Source organism: Ursus maritimus, unplaced genomic scaffold, assembly GCF_017311325.1.
Source record: "Ursus maritimus isolate PB19 unplaced genomic scaffold, ASM1731132v1 scaffold_8, whole genome shotgun sequence".
Lineage (NCBI taxonomy): Eukaryota > Metazoa > Chordata > Mammalia > Carnivora > Ursidae > Ursus > Ursus maritimus.
This window is the reverse complement of record NW_024426996.1, coordinates 49,584,459-49,610,052: the sequence shown is the minus strand read 5'-3', so window position 1 is coordinate 49,610,052 and position 25,594 is coordinate 49,584,459. Positions and strand designations below refer to the sequence as shown.

The following is a 25,594-nucleotide window of genomic DNA, read 5'->3' as shown; positions in this document are numbered from 1 at the left end:
CCCCCCCCCCCCCCGCGCCCGCCCCTGTGCACCTGGCCCAGCTGTCACTGTCCATCACTCTGCGACAAAAGCTCAAAGACACAACTGTGCCTCCAGGAAGGTTTATCCAATCAGCAGCCAGAAGACACTTCAGCCTTCTCTTTTGCAGACTGTTTCTTAAGTCTGGCTATAGCAAAAATGCTGGTTCTGAGATTGAGGAGTGCATAACCATTTTCCTTTCTGGCTTGGGACTTGGAACTGCATTAAAAGACTGCTGAACCCACAAATGTCCAGCCTTGGTAGACAAAGGCTGGGTGGGATAAGCCAAGGCACAGCCCCCGAGAGAGGACCACATGACCCAATAAACTAGAATGCCCAGGAATGGAACCACAAGCCCAGCAGAGTCATCTCTCTGTCGTCTGGGATTTTCACCTGTTTTTGTCCATTTTCAACAAAGCAATAAGTAATTATCCTATACCTGATCCCTGGGTACTTTAAGAGTTGCCAAAAACGAACTGTAATTCAAGAGCTAAATGCATTCAGTGTAGCCCAATTATTTAACAGTGGTATCTAAGTATGATGTCTGCAATAACTGCCATTTTATTATTTAGAATATATATGTATTTGAACTTCCTTATTTCCAGACATCCTGGAGAACAGACAATTCACTACACATCTAAGAAGTACTTGCTCTAAATAACACATTTTCAGTAGAATTTCAGAAAAACACACATTGAATGGAATTTTGACATGACTGGGCATTTCAAATGTTAACAAAGTTCGGCCAACCCCAAACGCTGGAAGTTCCTGCTCACCGTGGTTTAATGACCTAAAGGTTGTGGCACAACCTCTCCCTTCGAGCAAGCCGTCTAAGAAGGAAGCACCGCGAGGAGGGCTTCTGAAATGGCTAAGATGAACCCAGACTGCAGAGAAGAGGGGGGAAAAGGGCAGGGGTCCAGAGAGCATGGGTGAATTGGCAACTCAGATGAGGAGCATGAGCAGGAGGAGAAATACGCAGAACTCGAAGACAGGATCCAGAGCTCACAACAGGTCTGAGGTTCAGAAACCAGGAAGGGAAGCATTTTGGAGGGATTAGGAGGCAAGGAGAGAGATGTGCTTTCATTCTCTACACTTCTAAGGACAGTCTATTGTCCCCTTTGACATTCCGTGACACGCAACAGCAGCGAGACCATGCTTCGGTGCTGAGGTGACAGGAGGCGGTAGCACCCCCGGGTACTCACCGGCCGTTGTCGCGACCCACACCCCACACGCGGATGCTGGCGATGGGCTGAGAGTGGAGCACAGTGCGGTCCATGGGGTCCACCAGGCTGAGCGTGTCGTTCTCCAGGATCAGGTACATGTCTTTCCCCTGGGATTCAACGAGAAAACATGGTTTCTTCCTCAGGAAGCTACACTTGGTAACACGGCTTTCTAGGGACATCGTTGCAATGATCAAAAGAAGCCACCCTTCCAGTCTGTGATTTGTTTTCCTAAGAGAGCAACATCCTCTCCTGACGAAAATATGCATAAATCTTTCATATGCCTCGCACATATCCAATTCCTCTCTCCCTCTCCGCGTCCTCTGAAATGTGTCCCTAGCCTGCCTTCCAGCTGGCTCTTGTTTTTAATTATTTACAATTCTGAATCTTGACTCTGAGAAAAAAGGCTAATGGGAGGTTCCCTGGAGAATCTGGTCCTTTGCTAACGCCAGGCCTGTCCTTTTCATAACCCGTGTCTCTGTCCCTTCCTCTCCAGTTAGACCCTGCCAGGCATGCCCCCGACGGCCTTCCCACAACCACGACCGTCCCATTCCTCCTCGGCATTTGCAGCACCTCGCATCTATGTGACCTGGCTGACAAATCGCATTTGTGACTCGCGCGGTATTACAGCAGCTAATGTTTCTAGGACCTGATCACTTCTCAGATATTATGCCACGGGCTGGGGACACACTGGTTCGTGATCTTTCCAACTTGTTCTGAGAGCTTGGTGTGTCATTATCTCCGATTAGCAGATAGGGAAACTGAGGCTTCGAGGTTAGGCAACTTGTGTCAGGTCTGACCCAGAGGCTGGGAGGCCTTTAGTGACATGGACCCTATCGTAATACCAGTGCGGGGGAGGCCGCGGCTTCTCACTGCTTGCGTGGCTCTCGTCTCCCCACATAGGTTGGCTCTCTGGGGACAAGAACGCTAGACTATTCAACTTTATTCTCCTTGTGATTCCTCGGGCATAATTTGAGAAATGATTAAACATCTGCTGTTCACCAAAGGACAGTGTCTCCTTTCCTCCGGCCTTAGCTGAGGCCAGCAGCTCGGTGGTCTTCAGGAGATGTAAGATCGTTGAGCCCCAGAGAGCTGGGAACAGGGGAGAGGGCAGGTCCCAGGTCCCGCCAGTGCCAAGCAGGTGATGCGCTCTGGAATAACTGAGAGCTGTTTGGGTGAACTGATAGATGTCTGGTGCCTTTTCCCCTCTCTCTGCCCTTCCCCCAGGAATGAAGTATTGACCGCAGCCTAAGGGATCTTCCTCTAGACCCGCGAGTGAGTGGCCCCCAGGACAACTCCCATCTGGTCACCGCCACCCCATCTCCGTGCAGCTGCTCCACGGCAAACACCTTGCAGATACTAACAGACTCCGAAAGCCCTTGTTTTAATGCTTTATGGGACGTTACCCATGGGGAGGCCTGGGCCCCCTCACTGAGTGGAGTGATGCACTTCCTTTGGGCTAACTCCGCTTAGAAACCCCCGCTGGTCCTCCCAAAGGTCACGGAGACTGTCTTCATTGGTTAATTCTACTGACCCCCTCTGCATTGTTGGACGGAACCAAGGACGACTTCCAGCCGGTAGTCCAAAATGAGAACGGCTGGTTGAGTGTGGAGTGTCCCTGAATGAAAATACGGCATGGCTTCCGTGGAGTCATTCAGCACACACACATGTCTTCCCAGCACATCCTATCGCTTTTCTCGTCAACACACAGCAGCTCCTGGTTGACCATCGTAAAGTCTTGCTAATTGGTTTTTGTTACCAAAATAGCGACGCTTACGCAGCTGTCATCCACAGATGAGACACTCATCCGACAGTCATGACTTTATCTTCAGTCAGCCACTCAACAGATATTTAAGGAGTTGTGTTGTACGTGGTGGGCTTGGCAAAAAGGCAGAGCTCATCACCCTCAGTGTTGAGCTCTACTTATACACTACGAGCTAGAAGCACTGCCTGAAGAATGGAGAATTCATTGTCCAGAAGGAAGAATTGAGAAAAACAGGAATGGCTTAGAGGGGCTAACTAGGGGGAAGACACGGAGGATTTTCAGGCATGGCTGTCACTTTGCCCTATATTTCCATACGATGTTCTCTCTCCTGTAGGTATCCTGCCAATTGTAGATTCCTTTAGAGTCTTACTAAGCTCTTCCAAGTACCTGGTGGCAAGTCCTCGGTGGTATTCATCAGCCATTCACACATTAGTATGAATTATGCCAACCCTTCTTCTAAATCCTAGCTGAGATTTGTTCTTTTGGTGGAAGAGCATTTTGACTGAAGGAGAGTGAAGGCAGGTAGATAATATGGTGGGAAAGACATGTCCGGGTATTTGGGTGGGAGGGGGAGCAATGCAGTGAAAGCACGGTAAAGGCAGACACCAAACAGACGTCCTTTCCTTGGACAGGAGAAAATTCTTCCTTCTTTCTCCCTGTGCTTGAGATCTAAAAGTCTGGATGGCAATACAGCTCAGCCCCATTCTAAGGTGTAGACTCTTCCATGGACAGCCTTGGGAACGTCCCTCCCATTTTGACAGTGCTGCTCGGGGCTCCAAACAGCCCCATCAAAGAACTGCCAATGCTCTGTATGAACTGGGCATGGTTCGGGAGCAGGGGACTCATGTAGCAGGCACTATTTCAAGACGCTCCCGAAACACCTGTTCTACAGGTCTCAGAGCATGGCAGGCATACAGCTTTTCCTGTTTGACATGAATTTTATACGAACTTGGTATTTTTACTTATTACTCTCCTTTTGAAATGATGTCAACAACATTTCAAAAACAGAATTACCTTGTTCAAAGTGAGAAAGATTATACAGTGATCTATTCTAAAAACTCAGGTATAATATTGATTTTCCGATTATACATAAAGCAGAGTGCGTTATAAAAGGATAGTGGGTCAACTTTCAGCGTACAGGGACATCAGCGTTTTTGTGTGTATGTGTAGGGGTCACATTCCCCTTTGAGGACATACTTTTAGAGAACATCTCTTTTCCTGCTTATATAATGGTGTGTCCAGTTTTGCATGCAAGCTTAGGGGTTTCTGGGCCCTAGCACCCATCCATACATCCCTGGGACTCGGGGATACCGGTCAGACCCCGTCATGTAGACACAGACAAATGTTCTCTCGCAGGGCCCAGTCTTCACCGGACCTAGCAGGGCGAACAGCTAAATCAAAGGGTACACCATGCCCACATTCCCTGTCTTTCTGGGCAAATGCACCTGATAGATACCCTCAGGATCACATCTCGCAGAGCTCTGGGGGTTTGGGAAGCACAGCAGAGCGTGAGTGAGCCTGCTGTTAATTCTCTCCCCGTGTTACTCACCTCTCCCCAGATGCCGACTGTGTCCCGGATGTCGTTTTTGCAGTAAGAAAGCTGTCTGATGCAGTTGTTGACAGCAACGCTACTTTTGCCAGGGGCGAGGTCCTCCTCTGCCATTTCCACCCATCCCAGGGAGCGCACGGCGAAACACTGCGAGACAAAGCACAGGGCATGAAGGCACGCACCGACCGCAGCCGATCTACACCACCTTACAAATTCCCTGCAGGCTATGCCCAATGCACCTCCAATCACTCCATAACGTCCGGTCATTGAATGCAACAAACGAATCCTCTAGAAAATTAAACCTTGACTGCCTTTTGCTATTAAAAAAATGTAGTGATGGGGCGTCTGGGTGGCTCAGTGAGTTAAGCATCTGCCTTTGGCTCAGGTCATGATCCCAGAGTCCTGGGATCGAGCCCCGCAGCGGGTACCCTGCTCAGCGTGGAGCCTGCTTCTCCCTCTCCCTCGGCCACTCCCCCTACTTGTGCTCTCTCTCTCTGTTAAATAAATAACATCTTTAAAAAATGTAGTAATAAATATCTTTTTGCCTACTTTTCTGTATATGTATGTGTGCTCAGATTTTTTCTTGGAGTAGATGACTAGAAGTAGAATTATAGGGCTGATGAGTATGAGGATTTTTAAGCTCCTTTATCTACAATAAGGTAGGGTTTTTTTTCTTTTTTTTTAAATAGTAAGAAATGCAACACCCATGAGATCTGTTACTTGTTAAACACCCAGAAAAAGACAACAGGAGAGAGAAAGAATTAAACACATGTTTGGCACTTGTTTCTAATAATGATGAAGCAAAACATATTCTCTAGTACCCAGAAATGAGGGAAGATGGGGGGAAAATGTGCTTTTGTGATAATAGGTCTCAGGTCCCACAGCATCTGTAATTAGCACCAAATCCCGAAAGCCCACACAACACATGAGCTGTGAGATACCAAACAGCACAAGCTCCTTTTATTCTTTTATCCTTTCGAGATATTTTGAGGTCGCACTCCTTGTCTTCCTTTCTAAAGTTTAGTTATTCAATTGTTTCAAAATATAAAAAAGTATTATATGCATGTTGCAACAAGAAAATTCAAAGATGTATTAAAAAAAGAAAACGCATGGGACCTGCGAGGGCTAATTCGGCTACAGATCTGCTTGCTGCCAATTGCCAGGGATGCCAGGTGGCCGGAATGGGGGTCCCTCCCCAGCTTCACAACGGCTGAAGCAGCCGCCCACCTTCCCAGCATAGGCGGGTCAGACAAGGGGCCACAAGTCCGCGGGAGCCGGCAGGCTGGCTCTCAGAGTATCTTGTAAGGTTTCCAGAGTGAGCTTCATAATCAGACTGATAGAGGAGGCAGCTGGCTAGATAGGAGCATGGAACAGGACTGTCCGACTGTTGAAAAAGGCAGAAAGTGCCAACCATTTCTGGAATGCAGACAGGGAGCAAACCCCCAGGAACATGAATTCTTCTTTCCTAAAACTACTGTCCTCAAGTAACTTCTGGCTTCATTATACTATATTTACATTGAGGTGTTGACCTCTCCTCCCTTGCAGGGCATGGCTACCCTGGCAATTACAACAGGGACCATGTAGGACCAAAACTTCCCCTTCTCCACAAGTGGGAGGAGTCCCACGGCCGTCACTCTGACCTCATGACTCATGCAAGTCTATAAACCCAGTCAACCCTGACCCCCCGTGCAGTAGCCAGTTCTGGGCCCACCTGCTACCCCACCTAGAGTGTACTTCCACTTTGAACGCTATTAAATGCTTGGTTGCGTGAGTTTGGCTCTGAATTCCTTCTTGGCCAAACTCAAGAACCAAGGCCGGGGAACAGGACTCGCCACTAACAAAAGGAAGAAATGCTACACATTGTCCCAAAGTGACCACATTCCTTCGGTTCAACCTTCCCTGTCTCACGCCCATGCCCTGACCGACTACCTCCTGCCTGAGTTGCTAACCACACATTCAAGGGGAAAAAACCCACCAAAATACCAAACACGATCTGTTTAAGGAAATAGCACATAGATTCCTCCTGTCCTAGAGGGGACGCAGGGAGTATCTGCATGACCACCGGGAACAGAACAGCAGCCCTGAGCTGATGGGGGATACTATGCCTTCTACAAAGACACTAAAAAATGGTGGGTCCTCATCCTTTCTGATGGCTGAGTAATATTCCATTGTATATATCTACCACATCTTCTTTATCCAGTCGTCTGCTGACGGGCATCTCGGCTCCTTCCACAGTTTGGCTATTGTGGACATTGCTGCTATGAACATTGGGGTGCATGTGCCCCTTCTTTTCACTACATCTGTAACTTTGGGGTAAATACCCAGTAGTGCAATTGCTGGGTCATAGGGTAGCTCTATTTTTAACATCTTGAGGAACTTCCATACTGTTTTCCAGAGTAGCTGTACCAGCCTGCATTCCCACCAACAGTGTAAGAGGGCTCCCCTTTGCCCACATCCTCGCCAACATTTGTTGTTTTCTGTTTTAATTTTTGCCATTCTAACTGGTGTAAGGTGGTATCTCATTGTGATTTTTGCTAAGTGAAGTAAGCAGAGAAAGACAATTATCACACGGTTTCATTCATATGTGGAACATAAGCAATAGCACAGAGGATCACAGGGGAAGGGAGGGAAATCTGAAGGGGGAGAAATCAGACAAACCATGAGAGACATGGACCCCAGGAAACAAACTGAGGGTTTCAGAGAGGAGGGGCGTGGGGGGAAAGGGTAACAGAGTGATGGGCATTAAGGAGGGCACGTGCTGTGATGAGCACTGGTGTTGTAAGCAACTAATGAATTACTGAACACTACGTCAAAAACTAATGACGTACTCTACAGTGGCTAACTTAATATAAAATAAAACAAAACAAATACACCAAAAAGAGAAGGTCCCTGGGACAGCCGCAAAAGCTACTCAGCACTCCGTGTCCCGAGGGAAGTTTCCTGGAGATGCCCTCACCTTTCATCCGTGCCTGTGTGTCCGCCGCAGGGAAACCAGCCCGAGGTGAAGAGGATGCCCACGGGCACAAGGGCCGGCTGGGGACCCGCTGCGGGGCGGCCTCGGTGAGCAGCCCCGTCGGCAGCTCTGCTCCCTTCGCCCGAGACCGAGCTGTGTTTCTCCCGGTGGCTATGTCCGCTCCGATGTAACACAGCACACCCTCCCCGGTTCACAACCCCCGGGGGCTATGCCGAAGGTTCCCTTTCTGCCTCCTGCAGGAAGCACGTGTAGCTCGCCAACCTCCCTCCTCGGCAGTGAAAGCACAGGGCCACAACCTACCCCAGCCTGCCATTCTGATCTTGTTACAGTCCGCCTTCTAATGACCTCAGCTTTGCCACCTTTGCCGAAAGTGTGTGGTTTGTCCACACACCAACAGGCAGTTCTCAGACGGGGGGGTCCTATAGTTCGACTCAGTTCTGACACTGCCCGCAGATAGCATCAGATCCCACAGGTTAAGGGGCTGGTCCTACAAGACCGGCCCCCCTCTCCCCCCGCCACTTCAGATGCCACTCACGATTCCAGGTTATAGGCTGGAGGTTCCAACAACTCGCTCCCCGGATTCAATTAATTTGCTAGAGCAGCTCAACAATCTTTTTGGGTTTGTATGGAGGCTTCATTAGAAGGGCATGACTGAGGGACACCTGGGTGGCTCAGTCGCTGAAGTGTCTGCCTTTGGCTCAGGTCATGGTCCCAGGGTCCTGGGATGGAGCCCCGCAGCAGGCTCCTTGCCCAGCGGGGAGCCTGCTTCTCCCTCTGGGACGCCTGGGTGGCTCAGTTGGTTAAGCATCTGCCTTCAGCTCAGGTCACGATCCTGGGGTCCTGAGATCGAGTCCCACATCGGGCTCCCTGCTCAATGGGGAGTCTGCTTCTCCTTCTCCCTCTGCCCCTTACCCCTGCTCATACTCTCTCCCTCTCTCTCAAATAAACAAATAAAAATCTTAAAAAAAAACAAACAACAAAACAAGGGCATGATTGGTCATTGGTGATGGAACTCAATCTCTAGCCTTCTCCACCCCTCCCCAGGGGTCTGGGGGTGGGACTGAAAGTTGAACCCTCTAAACACCTGGTAGGCTCCACTGGCAATCAGCGCCCAGCCTTCGGTGCTCTTACATCATTCACATAAAAGACCCTTACTCACTCTCAGCACTTGGGAAATTCCAAGGGTTTTAGGAGCTATGAGCCAGGAACCAAAGACCAAACACAAGAGAAATATACCTCAACAACCAAATATATATTTTTCTTATAAATCGCAGTATCACACACCTCTCGTGCTCTCCTCCGGCGTCAAAAACGAAATGGAAACTCTCCCAGTTTGGAGAACATGTGTATCATCCCAACCTACTTTGATACCGGAAAATAAGCACAGCATAGTTGTATCATCTGACACAATAAAAAAGACATTGCTCAAATGTCAAAGGTATTAATTCATTTACTCCTTATTTCAACCCTTTGAGGTCAATACTAAGTTAACTGTACCCATTTTATAGGTGAGGAAAGAGAATGAAGCACAAGGCTAGGAAGTGGAGAACCCAGGGTTCTGGGCTCCCACTCTTAACTACTCTCTATATGCCCGAGATTCTACTGGAGGGACAGGGTCAGACGGGGCTACGTCCGCAGAAAGGCTCAAGAACAGTCAGCAACATCAGTACAGTTTTGAATGTATATGGCCCAGAGCAGGGACAGCCTGGATTAAAATCTTAGCTCTGATTTACTGGTACTGTGATCTTGCCAAGTGATTTATAAAATCCCAATCTTTTTTTCATTTATAAAAATGGAAAGAACAGTCAGTGAACATTTGTTGAATGGAAAGAGCAAATGAACAGAGTGCCACAATAAATCTTAGCTGGAGTCATCAAAGGGGAGAAAATGAAAAGATATGATTTGTAGTCAGTGTGACCACATGTTCCAACTGTCCCCAGGACAGCTCTGGTTTATGTTTGTTGTTCTAGCAAAATGACTGAGTGGCTCCTTTTGCTCTCAAAAGGGTCCCAGTTTGGATAATAAATTACTGTAGTCCCTCTGGTCAAATTCCAGTGAATTCAGCCTCTGGAGTGGAAACTGAGGTGTGGATAGGCTACTGTGATATGCCCAAGTGGAAACAGAGGTCAAGATCGATAAAAGCTGCTATCAGTCCGAGCATCTGGTGACCCCAGCAGAGGTGAATGGTAAACACTGTGGGGTGGTCATATGCCCTTAAAACTAGAAGCCAGGAACACATTTTCCCACTCTCTTTTATTGCCTGCTACAAAATCCTACAGCCTGTAAATACTCAAAAGAATTTATTAACAACAATGAAGGTAAAAAAGAATATCGGCTGCCTCTTGTCCCTTGAGTTCAAGAATACATGGATTTCGATTTAAACAAGCTCACTAAAATCCAAAGGTATTTTTCTTGGCTAAGAAATGCAAATGGTACATGAAATACATTGTTTGTCACACTAATTAAAAGAAAACAAGAGCCCTAACTATATTATTACCACGAATTTAAGTAATTTTCCTTGTGCAATTTTGCTGCTGTGGTAATTTGGTTTCTGATCTATAAAGCTTCACTGCCGGTCCCCATGGCTTTAGTAAGAGGAAACAGGTGTAAGGGGAATAACTAAAATCCACCAGGAGACGAATTCGTCCTCCCAAAGAACCAAGCCACAAAGAGCAACCCGTGCTGTTTGGTGCTGCCCCCGTGTGGCGAGGAAGGTTTACAACCACATCACTTCTCCTTAAGCTTGGAAATCCTGACGTCCTGTGCAATCAGCTCTGGGAATAAACATTTGTTTCAGAGTATGCGAAGAGCCCAAAATATTCAATTAAAAAAATCAAATATTTAATCAACCTTACTTTTAAAATACTTTTTTCCAAAATTTAAAAAAACCTCCCAACATTTGCCCTTTGATTGATGTTTATTTTTCAAGATTTTGTTCTTAATCTACATTCAATGTGGGGCTCGAACTCACAACCCGAGATCAAGAGTCACATGCTCCACTGACCAAACCAGTCAGGCAGGCTTCCCAATGTTCACTTTTCAAGAGCTCTTTACCAAAAGCGCAAAAATGAGTAGTGGTTCAGAGAATGGACAGTGTCATCAGACGAATCTGGATTTAAGTGATGACTTTGGGGAAGTCACTTCCGGTCTCTAAGTTTTGGGGTCCACACTTTGAGAGCCCCTGCTGTAGACAGAAGACCTCTTTCCTCACCCGAAGTCATGCTGTCCCTAAGACTGGTCCTGAAAGTAAAATGTGGGTGGAAATCCCAAGACTGCCACTTAGTATTCGTGATCTTGAGCAAGTTAGTTAAAATCTCTGTGCCTCAGTTTCTTCATCTGATACTAAAAATCCCCATCCCCCAACCACCTGTCACGTGTTGTGAGGATTAACTGGGCAGAGTTTGCTCCTGCTCCCATTAGTCATCACTGGCATTAGGGGAATGAGCGTTGTGGCTGAATGAGAAGGGACACAGCTCTTGGCCTGAGGCGTCCTCCTCTCCCATCTGTTCTCTTTCTCTGCACTGGAATCAAGTTGTCATATCTTGGTTGGAAACACATGTCGTGTTTCAACTTCATTTTCTCTTGAGTCCTATATTAATACAGACACACACCTGGGGAAAACCTCTTCCAAACACACGTGTGGAGGAACAGAACACAGCACAAAGCCTTGGTTTCTACAGGCCAGACAATTCTGGGTTTGAATTCCTACACCCCCATCAGTGGGTGCTCAGCCTCCGTGAATTTAGGTTTTCTCGGGTGAAAAATGGTGTTAATAGAGGCTCCCAGAGTTTCCAGGAGATCCAAAGGAAATCAGAAAGGGAAAGCGGCTGGCACACTATAGGCCCGCAGCAAATGTTCACTTTCTTCTGTCTCTGGATCCAGGAGGCTCTCTTATTTCGTTCTTTGTTCTCTCGGAGGTGGTCTGTATTTCCTTTCCTGGAGCTTTAATGAGGACAAGCAAGATGAGACCATGTGGGCAGAGGACTGGGGGGCCTGTCCCGGGACCACTCGGTGGGACAGGGATGGGGGAGGGGAAAGATGAGGGAACTGGAGCTGCTGGAGTGGAGGGTCCAGCCTCGCCTCCACCCAGGTGGGCCAGCCCCAGCGCACAGCACCTGGGAACATGGTGCTTCCACGGGCCCACGTGCACAAAGCGGCAGCTTCAATGCCCGCATCAAGGTCAGTGCTCTGTGACTACCGAGGAACAATGACAAAGAGGGAAACGATACTCGAGTCAACAGCAACACTAAATTATAGATATTAAAAAACCAGAAAAGTGCATAGAGGAAAGCTACAATTTCGTCTAGCATTACACATGTAATCCTCATTAACACTCATTTATGGGAGTGACTTACCATTTAAGCCTAATTACCCCGCAGCATAATAACAACTGTGTATTCAAGTCAATAAACATTTATTGAGTGCCTATTAGTTCCTGGAGACAGAGAGAAATGAGTCACACACAGCTCCACTCTCGAGCAGACACCAAGGGGGAATCCATAACACGGCAACGTGAAATAAGGGGACACAGAGACACACACATGTGTTGCTTGCTCATGGAAAGGCAGTTTTGTTTTTTTAACTCAGAGAGGAGGGCATTTTGGATAACTTTTTTTTTTTTTTAAGATTTTATTTGAGAGAGAACACGTGCATGCACACGAGTCAGGGGAGGGGCAGAGGGAGAGGGAGAGGGAGAAGCAGACTCCCCGCTGAACGTGGAGCCTGCCCTGTGGGGCTTGACACAGGACTCGATCCCAGGACCCTGAGATCATGACCTGAGCCAAAGTCAGATGATTAAAGACGGAGCCACCCAGGTGGCCCTGGACAGCTACTTGAGGGATGTGGTATTGAGCTGAGCTTTGTAGAATGGATGGATTCATTCAGTGAACAAACACTGACACATAAGCCAGGTACTGGAGACACATCAAGGAACCAAAGAGACCAAAGGCTCTGCTCTATGTAATAGTTTAAAAAACTGGAGGTGGGCGCCTGGGTGGCTCAGGTGCTGAAGCATCCAACTCTTGATATTGGCTTGGGTCACGATCTCGGGGTCATAGGATCGAGCCCCACATCAGGCTCTGTGCTCAGCACGGGGTCTGCTGGAGATTCTCTCTCTCCCTCTGCCCTCCCCCTACTCTCTCGCTCTCAAATACATGAATAAATCTTCAAAAAAAAGTAAAAAAAATTAAAAACTGGAAGGACGAACTCATTTGGCTATGACACCAAAGGTCACACAGCTCCAGGGACGTGAACAAGATGAATACGGTACAAAGTGTGGAGGCAAGGGGCATGAGCATAGTGGTTTAAGCCCCAAGTTTTCAAGGAACAAATCCCAAGTTGGGTGATCTGAGCCAAGTTACTTAATCTTGGTGAGCCTCAGTTTCCATGTCTGCTGCAGTGAGGACATGGTACGGACCTCCTGGGGGTAACTGGCATGATTAAACAGGATTGCCTGTGCTAAGTACCTTTATAAGGTCTGGTCCGAAGGGGCTGGTTGAGAAAAGGTGACCACTATTTCCTCACGGTCTTTGGTCCTTGTCAAATGTGTTGAGATTGGGGAATGCCACCAACAGCCAGCCTGTTTTGTTTTTCCAACTAATGATACAAGCAGGACTAAGGACATACCTCAGTGGCTGGGGGTGGGGAGAGACCACAGGGCCTGGGGAGGAGCGGAGGAGGCTCTGTCCTCTTCAGAAGGGCAGGCTTCATCTCCTCAGCCTACGTCAGAGGGTTTGACCAAGAGTGCAAGGCCCTGGGTGGGGGGATCCACGGATGGGCTTCTAAACCTCCTGAAAATATATCCCCAATTATTTGTGTGTTTCCATATTATGGGAAAGGGCCCAAAGCTTTCACTAACTTCCCAAAGGCTCTGAGAATATGAAGTACTTTAAAAGAATTCCAAGGGAGTTAGATACCAGAGCACTTAGTCAGCAAGACATCCGTGAAGACCCACGTACGGTGGGGGGTGGGGTGGTAGAAGGAGCTTGCCGGGTGGCAGCAGAGCTCTTTTTTGAGAAGTGGAGGAGGAGGAGAATGGTTCAATGGCTCTACATAAGAAATGACCAGGCATTTAGAGGAGAACGGAAGAAATGGGCATGAAGGAAACTGGGGGTCAGGAGAAAGGGCTGCACAACCCTAGGGAAGGAAACACAGTCTCTGAGCGGGTGGCTTGTAAAGAGGAGGGAAGCCCAATGCCCCGTTTTTGATGCACCGTGAGCCCCTCGATTATCCTCGGCGCTCCGGAAAAGCCTGCTACAAAGAGCCGGCTGCTGTGCAGGAGGAATTAAAAGAGAAGGGTGTCCCCTCCCCCGGGGAGATGCTGGGCAGAGAAAGGGCAACTGGCAAAGGCCTTAGAGTGGAGACGCGGAAGTGAATGCAAGCCCCAGGGAGCAGGCGGAACTTTGGGAAGGGCACCCGGACTTCCTGAGGGCGTGAGACTGGCATTCTCCCCTGGAGCCCAAGAGCACGGTGATCCGGTGATCCCAGTGATCCGGTGATCCCAGCTGCTGCCTGGGTGAAGCAGAGCTGTTCTGCGGAGCCCTTTCCTATCCGTGCTGGTGGGGCCAGGGGGAAGGAAAACACGTATTCTTGCTACACGTGACTATGAAGAAGAACCTTTTTTATTTTTAAGATCTTACTTAGAGAGAGAGTGAGCAAGGAGAGCAAAACAGAGCACACGCACACAAGCAGGGGGAGGGGCAAAAGGAGAAGCAGGCTCCCCACCGTGCAGGGAGCCTGATGTGGGGCTCGATCCTGGGACCCAAGATCATGACCTGAGCCGAAGGCAGACACTTCACCGACTGAGCCACGTAGGCCCCTTGAAAAAGAATCTTTCAAATAATCATACAGCCCACATCTGACCAGTGAGACTATCCTTTTTTTCCTTTTTTTTCCCACCCTGGTAGCCAGATTAACACAGCCATTTAGGGCACATGACATTTGACGTCCCATGTTCTGGGATGTTTCTCGAAGAGTTAAGAACAGCCCTCGGGAAGCAAACGGCTGTGACTTCAAATGACTTTCAGAGCCTATTCCAAAAAGCACAGGTGTGGGCACCTGGGTGGCTCAGTGGGTTAAGTGTCCGACTCGATTTCGGCTCAGGTCATGATCTCAGGGTCATGGGATCAAGCCCTGCACTGGGCTCCTCACTCAGTGCAGAGTCTGCTTGAGATTCTCTGCCTCTCTCTCTCTCTCCCTCTGCCCCTTCCCCTGCTTGCACGTGTGCGCACGCCTTCTCTCTCAAAAATAAACAGATAAAAATCTTAAAAAAAAAAAAAAGCACAGGCTTTTCAAGATTCAACATACCTTCCTTGGACACTGCCTCCATACTAGGGAAATCTTTAGTTAATCGGTGTTCGTGGTCATTACATGGAGGAATCATTGTCATCATGGACACTGTTTTTAATATAATGAGGCTTTATTTGCTATTGCTTTTCTTTGAAACACTGAAATGCTTTCCAAGTCCAGCATCCCGGTGGGCTCTGCTCGAGAGGTGCCTGGGGACTCTGGAGTGGAGCCTGACCCACTTCTCCATCCGGCCGAAGCAAGGAATGAGCCTGATTAATTATTCAGCATGACCCAGGCAGCCAGGGAGGACCAGAGAGCATTTCTATGCTGACCCCAATGAGCACTTCAGCCGTTCCTGCTGTTTCTCCCTGACTACTGACAACATGATGAGCAATGAGGCACAAAACAAGACGCCTGGCCCTTGGGGGCCCTAGGCCCACCAGGACCATTTACTGAATTTCCCCCCTTCCTACCTTTCAGAACAAGACAACCCTGCTGGAAAAGTACACCCGTTGTTAACATCTGACAGGGCTTTCTACAAAGAGGACAGTCCTAATAATAGGTACCACCCATAATAACAGATAACACGCACACACTGCTTACAACGTGCCAGGCACGGAGGATGGATGTGTAATTGAACTGTTGTCTACAATAGCCATCTCCGGGCTCGTTTGCTTGCTCCTTCCTGCCTGGTCGGTTCATGGAGGGTCGTTCCCAGCCTGGCTTTACCGCAGCCACCAGCAAACAAGAGGCTCTGTCCCTAGTAAATGTTCTGGAAACATGCAAGTCAAGAGGCAGGAATACCGACCACAGTCTCCATATTTGGGAAACGCCCCAGAGCACGCGCAATGACGGGGAATCAAAGCTATTTAAGACAATTAGAGGAAAGATGCGTTCAGGAGTTAAGGAGCAGAGTTTCCAATTCCCCCTCATGCACAACGTGGAGCCATGTGGGTTCCCAAGATTTCAGGCTTCGGTGATTTTAAATCCTTAAATGAATATATAAGAATTCTCCCCCAGCAGATGTGTCTTTATTTCTCCCGCTCTGTGCCATTCCCAAGGCAGCCCCTGGCCGCGGGGGACACTTCCTCAACTGTTCTCTAAGAAGTGCCTGCTGACTTAACACCACACAACGCTGAGAAACGCAATCATCTTGAGATTTATAGAAACCGAGGTTTGAACCAGTGATGTACTGAAAAGAATGCGCAAAGGCGGTCACGCGGGAGTGGACAGAGATGTGATTCTGCATGTACTTTAAATATTTAACTGTCGCTGGGGAGTCCTTGCTGCCCTACTCTCATTCAGAGGAAACAAAACTCGCATTCCTTCTCACTGAGAGATCTCTTCGGTAAGGATGAGACAGTCCAGCTGCACAGACAGCAGCCCGGGCTCCTTGCTACCCGTGGCCAGGGAGGGTGGTGACATGGAGCTGAGGCCATGCTGGAGAGCGGGACGGTGCCACCTCACTAGATTCTGACACACGCTTGTGCAGCACTGAAATCCTGACATCAGTGTGTTTTTTCATTTAAGACACAAGATACATATTTCTGTGCGACAAGGAAATCCTCACGTCAGTATGTCATAAGCATATTTCTAAGTATTTATTATGATCTTAAAAGCAATATTCTCACTTGTACTTAGGTGAGGGGATTCCAGAAGTAGAATGAAGAGGGATGGAGTTTCCATTTACTGAGCTCCTATGAGAGAGGCGCTTTATTCGTTTTTCCATTTAATTTGGCAGCATTCTTACAACCAAGTGAAAGAGCTGATCCCCCACGTTGGGAAGGAGAAAACAGACTCCCTAAGGGAACTCTGGCCAGTTCGAGGCTGCATAAACCATCATGAAGGGTGTGACTTGGGGTACCGCGGTCATCATACTTAACCCTACCATTTGTTCATATGGTGGTGAGGAGGAGGCAGGAGGTGGGAGAAGGCTGAGGTGGAGACAGCAGGGTCACACACACACACACTAATTAGGAGTGTGTGTGTCTGTGCACAACATACGGAGTAGATGAAGTCATTTCTCCTGTGTTTCACCTTCAGTACTGACAGAACACTTGGCTATGACATTTTTGGTCACCAAATATGTGGGTTTTTTTTTCTCACATCAAGCGGTCCTCTATAATGCCGCTGGGTGTCCCATAATTTAACTCAATTCTGACCCTATGTACCTGGAGATAGTGCCAGATCCCACGGGTTCAGGGCTCAGTCCCACAAGTCTGTCCCTTCCCCCACCTCAGATGCCAAAGGCAAGCCCGGGTTGTCCCCTGTGCTTCTGACTGACTGGCCATAAACTGGAGGTTCCCACAACCTCCTCTTTGGGTTTAACTTGCTAGAGCAGCTCACAGAACTCAGGAAACCAGTTTCCTTACTAGATTACCAGTTCGTCATAAAAGGATGTAGCTTGAGAACAGCCAGATAGGACAGCTGCAGAGCGCGAGGTGTGGGGACAGCACTGAGAGTCCGAGCCCTCTCTGACCACACCGCTCCCCAGCCCCTGCATGAATTCACTACCTCAGAAGCTGTATGAACCCCGTACTTTGGGGATTTTTATGGGGGTTCATCACATAGACACAATCTACCACTAATTCCATGTCTATCCCTCTCCCCTCTCTGGAGAATGGGGAGTAAGGCTGAAAATTCCAACCTTTTAATCATGGCTTAGTGTTTCTGAGACCAGCTTCCCATCTGGGAGCCCAACAAGAGTCGCCTCATTAGAACAAAAGGCACTGCTGTCACCCAGGAAATTCCAACAGGTTTAGGAACTCTATTTCAGGAACCAGGATCGAAGACTAAACGTTAGAACAGAAGAGGCTCCTAGTGCTCTTACCACATAGGAAATCCTGCGGGTTTTAGGAGCTCTGTGCTAGGAGCCAGGGCCAGGGCCAGATGCCAGACACTGTCTTCACATATGTAACTGACTTAATCTGTATGACAACATATGAGAAAGCTGTTACTATTATGTCTATTTTACAGATGAGGAAACCGAGGCATAGGGTGGTTGGCTGTAACAGACTGAATCGTGCCCCCTTCTGAATTCATGTTAAAGCCCTAACCCGCAATGTGGTTATATTTGGAGACAGGGACTTTAAAGAGGTAATTAAGGCTAAAGGGGGTCATAAGAGTGGGTCTGAATCTAATAGGACTGATGTCCTTAGAGAAGAGAGAGAGATACCAGGAATGTGTGCACAGAGAGAAGAGGCCGAGAGAGGGCACAAGGGAAGATGCCATCTGCACGCCAAGGAAAGAGGCTGTGGGAGAAACCAAACCTGCCAGCACCTTGATCTTGGACTTCCAGACCCCAGAACAGAGGGAAAAAAATCCTGTTGTTTAAACCACCCAACCTGTGGTATTCATCACGCAGCCTGAGCTGACGAATGCGGTGGTATATAAGCTAAAGGTCACCAGCCGGCCCGCAGTGCGGGGGCCTTCAAGCCCAGCTTGCCATGCCGCCTCCCAGGAGCCACACGACGCTGGTTTTCCTAAAGGAGGGGGAGCCAGGCAGGCATACCTCGCTCTACACCCAGGGACCCCAGAGAGAACCTATAACCCCTCACCCAACGTACAACGCACACGTCCTAACTACTCAACAGCGAGCGCACGCGGATACCAGAGGTCAGGCAGACCGGCTCCCATTCTGAAGACGCCCCAGAGAATTCCCGAGAATTCCCGTCCACAAGTGCACTGAGGAAAAGGAAACACCCCCCAATAGGGAATGAACGAGCACGTCAAAGTACTCACAGTACTTACTGCTTCAGGGGGGCTCTGAGACTTCTCTGAGGCATTAACTAGCCCCGAGGCGGTCTTGGTGCCCTTGCACAGACCGTCCACCGGAGGGCGCCATTACCCTTCCTACTTTCCTCCCTTCCCTCCCCCTCTCCCTCGCTGCCACCTCCCCCAACCCCCACCTCCTGGTAACACATCACTGGAGGCAAGGAGTCTCCATGGAGGCAAAGGAAATACACGGGCAATCAGCTGTCTGAGGCCTGTGCTCATCCCGGCAGGCCAGAGCACTGTCGTGGTGTGAGAAGGCCTAGGGCTGTCAGGCTCTGGAACAACAGGGCAGCCCAGCGCGGAGCTGAGGCCTCTGGGCCCCCTCAGCCAGGGTCCAGCTCTTTCTCTTCCCTGAAAGGCTTTCTGCAGCTAACGAAAGGCCAGGGTTCCATGGCAATCCAAAAGCATTTACGATGCTGGTCCACGGGGCCTCTTGCTAATCCGCAGGGTAGGGTGAACCGAGATCACATTATGAGACATTTACATGCATTTAAAAATAAAAACCAGAATGCCAATTTATTAATTTACAGAAAGAAAGGGAAGTCTAACCGGATGCTCCACTTGGCGGACCAGAGGATTCGTTCTCTGGAAGAAATCCAGTCTGGTGTTTAATCACCAGCCCAAGGCAGGCGCATGCGCAAAGATGCTGCCCAAGGAGCCCACTTCCACGTCTTAACCGCCGGGACCTTCAGAGACTCATCACCGGTGCCAGAGACAGGCCGCTGGGTTGTGCCTCAGTGAGCACACCGTTCATCGTGTTAGTCATGTCCTGCCCAGGAACCACACCGGCATTCTGAGGCCAATTTTTATCAGTGAAAAAGTTGAGCAGAATGGATTCAAAGAAGAGACGGAGCCCCGTGTTTCCAGAATGTCAAGGAACAAATTATGTGCATGTGCGTATTTAAACATTAACCTGCAGGCCGATCACATTAGACATCTTCCCATATAACCATCGTCATCTTTCTAGCGGTGACCATTTACCAAGTGCTTACTCTGTGCTCTCTGACAAACAAAATTGAGAGTCTGGACTTGTGGAGAAGCATGAAGGAGAGCACTGCCATTTACAGGTCACGTTGTAAATGCCACATGCTTTACAACGAGTAGCAGGACAGGTGCTCAAGGCCCTGCAAGGCAGAAGCCACCTTTCTTGTTTTCCAGGTCAGAGGCTCAGGTTTGGAATGAATAGCTGAACTGCCCAAGGTCACACAGGAAATAACCACCTGCTAGAATCTGATAGAAGGCTTAGCCCTCAAGGTGGATTATTCTCTCAGAGGAGGCCAGCTCAGTGAAGTTCAGCAAAGTGCTGGAGCAGAGGACCGGACAGATTCTAAGCCTAGTCTTTTGTTCCACCTTAGCTGTTCTATAAGCACGAATGTTCTTGGAGATCAGGCCTGTTCTGTGGACCACTGAATGCTCACCACCCAAAAGAGGGCCCAGCATATACTACATGCTCGGTAAGTATTTGTCACATGAAGACACTCAAACTGGAGACAGGCTCAGGTAACATGGCAAGAACAGATCAGATCTGATCAGGAATCCAGGGCCACTGCTCTCCGGCTGTGGCTTCGGCAAGTTAATTGTCCTCAGTTTCTGCATCCTTGGAGGTATAACCCCACCCTTGCAAAGCAAGGTCAAAAGCATCTGCAAAAGACTGTTTTTTATATGATGTGAAATGGTCACTCTCACAAAGGGCAGAAGACTGGGGGCAAGAGGGACTTCTGAAAACTGACAGCTCACATGTCCCACTAGGGTGCCTGTCGACCCCCCATTCCCCAGCCAAACATCCAATCATTACCTTCCTGGATGGCTCCAACCTGCCACAACCCATAATCCACAGCCCAGGACAACTCAGAGTCCCCACAAAACATCTCCCAAGAATCATGATCTGACGGTAACCACAGAAACTTCTCCTGGTGGGACAGGGACCATGTTAGACAGAAGGGAACTTTGCTGGAGACATTCGAATGCCAGCAGAAGCTGAGTCTGTGGCAGTAAACACCAGATTCACGGCCCACACTCCCCGAGCTGGAGTAAGAGCCCGTGCGAGTCCAGGCCAAGGAGCTAGGCTGCTGATAAGCAGCAGATGTCTGCACTACTGGGAAACCACTCTTACTCCCTGAAAGTGTGAATGGTATTTTAATTTTCCCCTACAGGAGTCTTGGAAAAGACTGGGAGGCAAGTTCTATGATGCACATGGCTGATTTACACTATAGATTATATTTCTGCTGCTGTAAAGTTGAGAAATGTTATTTGCAGAGTAAGCACAGAGTAAAACCATAATGAATATCCAAGTTCTGCACATAAAGTAGGCCACTTTATTTTGCTAGGGAAAGCAGGATGGCCATGTGAGCTTTAGAGCAGATGCTGATCCAAAGAAAGGAGCAGAGAGAGCCTGAAGTCAGGAGACAGGCTATTCCCCCGGGGATGGAGGCTGGGGACCTGGGGAAACAGGGAATAGTCAGAGCCGGGACACTAGGGAGATGAGGAAGTTACATCTACCATCTCGACTAAAAACAAGTCTACTTGCAATATGGAAAATGCAATCCTCAAATAAACAGAGTATCAGTCTTAATAGCAGTTAGGCAAAAGCATGCTTTACAGGCAGTATGTGAGGCCATTCAGAAGTGATTTGACCCTACTCTAAAACGTGGCCAATGGATGACTCCACAAAGAATGAAGTTGCTTGGCCTTGAATAAAGTTCTTCCCCGGAATGGCTCAAGTGCAAATACAGGCCATCCTCACTATTTGCGGATTCCATATTCACAAATTCACCTACTCGCTGAATTTTATCTGTAACCCCCAAATCAATTCTTGTCGCACTTCTGTGGTCACTCATGGACAGGTAACAGTGGCAAAAAATTCGGGGTGCTTGACGTGCACGTTCCCAGCTGAGGCTGAACAAGGCAACGCTTTGCCTTCTTGTTTTAGCTCTCGTACTGTCAAGTGTTCTTTATGTGATTATATAGTGTCTCAGTTTTTGCATTTTTGTACTTTTTCTTGATGATTTCACTGGTAACATGGCCCTGAAGCAAAGTGATAAGGTGCTGTCCAGGGTTCGCAAGCACAAGAAGGCTGTGAAGTGCCTTACGAAGGGAACAGGTGTGCTAGATAAGCCCATTCAGGCCGGAGTTATAGTGCTGCTGGTGTAAATTCAGTGTTAATGCATCAACAATGTACATTAAATAAGGTGTCTTTACACAGAAACACACATAAAACAAGGTTGTGTATTGACAGGCTGATGAAGATGTTGTGACCGCAGACTCCCAGGAACCTAGCTCTGTACTTCTCTGAGGAGCAAGGCTTCAGTATTCGCTACGCTCAACACCAGCAGTGCTTTGATAGGATTTTGAACCACCGCAAATGATGAGCATCAAGCGTATCTGCCCTTCATCCCAGACAAGGATGGAGGGGCCTGGGGTAGGGAAAGGAGCTTACTTCCTCTTTAGCTTTCTGGATCTGGCGGTAGCAGGGCGCAGGTGGGATTCACAGCCATGAAACCATGAGTTCTTATCCTGGTGCTGTTAGTAAATGTGACCTTCAGGATGTCCCCTGATTATCTAACTGAACAAGTCAGAGAGAAGGGGAGCTGAGGAGGGAAAGGGTTTGGGCTAAAAGATCTCTCAGGACATTTCCAACTGTGATACCTCTCAAACATCTTATCCCACTCCTGTCCCCAGGGGTCACTCACTCAGCTCCAGCCACGCTGGCCTCCAGGCCGATCCCTCCACCGCCAGGCACATGCTCACCTTGGCCTGTCCCCCATCCACCCAGTGCCCTCCCCCTCACATCTCACTTGATGTCCCCTTCTCAGGAGGCCTTTCCTGACTACATAAAACCGTAACTCCTCCCAGCATGATCCAGCTCTGTCTTCCCTACTTTATTTTTCTCTATAGCAAATATTTTCACCTAATGTACTTATATTCCACTTCTGTGTTGTGCTGTTTATCTCCCTCCGCACACTGGACTGTAAATCACGCCAAGGCAGGGAGTTGGTCTGCCATGTCCCCCACGCCTAAGCATAGGACCTGACCACTATAAGAGTTAATTAAATAAGTTCATATATGTAAAGTAGACTTTGGGCAGTACCTGATACGTGGTAAAAGTGAGCTATACTTATCATCATCATCAGGACTGACCGCATTTTTGTTGTTGGTTTTATTGCACGACTCACCAAGAAACGAAAAATCTGCACTTTTTACTAAGCGCTTGAGATGAACTCATTGAGCTCATAAAGTACAAAGACCTCCAAAGACCTTAATTATAAGCACTGCTGTTACCAAGCCTAAAGAGAGTATTTACGATGTTTTACTTCTTGGAGCTGACTCCTAGAAGTCTGTAAGTACTCACACAGGAAAAGCACTTAACCACGGCACAGAGACCCAGAACACAAGGGCTCTGGGGGACCTGGAACCCAACCACCTCATTTCACAAATGAGTAAACCCAAGTCCCGAGAGCATCACCCACTAACAAGAATGCATATCTGCCTGCAGGGAGCAGAGCAGGCACGGAAGGCTGTCTTCCAGGGGTTTCCTCAGGAACCCCACTAACGGAAAGAGTCACTGACCAACCAGCACTTAGCCGTAAATGCAAAGATGGAGTGAACGTGAATAGGGGCTCTTCCAAGACATTTATGGCAATACAAGAAGAAGAAGAATTTCAAGTAGTTGTTTTAAAAGAATTTACTTTAAATTAGATATACTGCATTCTTAGGGTAGGGATGAGATATTAAAAAGGAGGGCATTTTCAGCAATAGACTTTAGCAATAAAGGCTAAAGAGGTAATCCTAGAGATGACAAGGTGTCTGAGGAATAGACCTACCTTCGACTTTATCTGACCAAAGACACGTTGTGGCTTCTTTGTACGAGCAGGCACTGCCATTTAGCAAGCTTATTTAAGAAATACATGCCAAGTTCCCGAGGTGGTAACGTCCCACCCTGTTCTTCACATGGAGATTGGCAGCTCTCACCCTGAATTAGGGTTATACAGGGTTTCCGAATGCAAGAAGATGGGCTTCTGTTTGAACAAAACATCTTGGTCCATGTCAACTTACATGCTGGGTTTCTGTTCCAGATAGGCAATATACCTGTGTCTCAAATACAATCATGTTTTAACTTGCGTCTGTGTGGACACAAGGAAAGATGGGTAGAAGGAGCTCAGAAACTGAAAACTGTTCTAAGAGCAAGCATGACTGTGACCAACCTTGGTGATCACTCAAAATCACCAAGGAGAGGAGGGACCCGGAGAGGGCTGCAAAGCAATGGCTTCCCAAAAGTTCAAGAGGCGATGTGACTCTACAGATTGGATCCTGTCACAAAGCCTTGGGATGGTAATGAGGCACGAGGGAGTAAGCACTTAGTGAGGTAAGTCTGGACAGAGACAGGGTGTGGAGAACGTGGTGGGAAGGGCCAGAAGGAAGGAGGGAGAATTTAGTATTCTGGATTCTGTAGGCTCCCTCCCCAGGACAGGGTTCCCAGGCAGGGACCAAATCAGCTGGGGGACAACTGGGCTTCTATCCCCAGAATGGAGCTGGGGTGGGTCTAGTGATTTGGCCCGAGACAGCTGGCTCAAGTTCAAGGAGAAGCCTCATTCCCAAACTGTTTTCCTAAACTCCTATGGTAGACGGTAAACTCCTATGGTAGCTCATCTTGTGATGCTCTATTCAAATTAATTCCAGCTCCCCAGTTAGCCTCTGAGCCTTGTTTACAGAGCCGAACTCAAAAGTGGGAGAGGGAGAAGCAGGCTTCCCGCTGAGCAGGAAGCCCTATGTGGGGCTCAATCCCAGGACCCTGGGACTATAACCTGAGCCAAAGGTAGATGCTTAATGACTGAGCCACCCAGGCGCCCCGGGGATGGGGGGAGGTCTCTTGGATCTCAACACAGTACCTCTTCCACTGTCCCCTGCAGATCCCCCAAGAGCCACTTGAGGTTAGAAAAACACTGAGCATTTTTTTTTAATATCCTACAAGGCTTAGGTAAGTGCCAAGCACATCATCAGCACTTAATATCTGTTGAGTAATTTTTTCTTCTGAGCAAATGCAGTGTATCCAGAGAAAAATCAGCAAAACTCATCAAAGCCACATGAGCCCTGTGAATTACAAAGAACAGTGGAGGGAATCCAGATTAATTTTCTCAGAGAAGTTTCTTGAAGTATTTGAATGAGTGTGGGGAAAACACCAACCTAAAGCTGTCCTTCCACACAACATATCGAGAAAGAGGCGGGGAATTGCGAGGAGAATCTGGATAGCGCTAATACCGAGCTTCTTAAGGAACCGATACTAAAGTGAGGAACCCGCTACCAAAAGGGCTGTGAGCCCTTCTTTGTCCAGCAAAGCTTTAAAGACAGTATGCTGAGTGAATATTCCACGACCACACACTGGAGCGCTGACCACGCCATTGTTAAGAGTGCTTTGGGAAGAGCCTTTACACTTCCAAGGAGAGAACGGCAGTTCACACCTGAGTACATACAGGACACCAAATAGTACTTGTTTTTACGTCTTCAGAATATCTTCACATGTTAACGATGGGATGTGCCCCAGGGCTGGCCGGACCACATTATCTTGATTCGACACAGCTGACTCTAGTGGGACAGAGACTAGCTTCAACCAGCATGGCATCGCCCCTGCTAACACGTGGGGACTCGGCACTGGCATGACCACACGCTCCCCCCTGTAGACTTCCATCCACCAGAGAGATCCTCAAACAACTCGAGAGCCATGGGAAGGTGCTGTACTTTTAATGGAAGCCCAAATACACTGTGGGCCACTGGGAAGTCTCTCAGCTTCCTGTGCCAATTTCTGCCCTCCATGTTAACTTTATAATTAGCAAAAAAAAAGAAAGAGTTTTGGGAAAATGTTTTACAGGTGCTACATTATTTATCTCTGCGACGGTAAGCGTGCTTTAATGCTTCTCAAGGCAGCAGGCCAGATAATGCTGCAGTCCTTCATTTTTTGGCGATCCTTGTAAGTCCCTGAGCCCCCTGCAAAGGCTGGGGGGGAGGGAGCACCA

General features: G+C 48.4%; 1 protein-coding gene across 8 annotated transcripts in view; it reads right to left on the bottom strand.

Moving 5' to 3' along the window:
- The window catches only part of APBB2 (amyloid beta precursor protein binding family B member 2), a 359,825-nt gene that overhangs the window by 66,042 nt on the left and 268,189 nt on the right, over positions 1 to 25,594 (bottom strand). For all 8 annotated transcript variants that reach the window (XM_040625039.1, XM_008701425.2, XM_040625040.1 and 5 more), the window contains 2 exons: positions 4,553 to 4,699; positions 1,221 to 1,348 (listed from right to left, as the gene is read on the bottom strand). In XM_040625039.1, the coding sequence (XP_040480973.1) occupies positions 1,221 to 1,348; positions 4,553 to 4,699 (275 nt within the window). The remainder of the gene's footprint in view (positions 1 to 1,220; positions 1,349 to 4,552; positions 4,700 to 25,594) is intronic.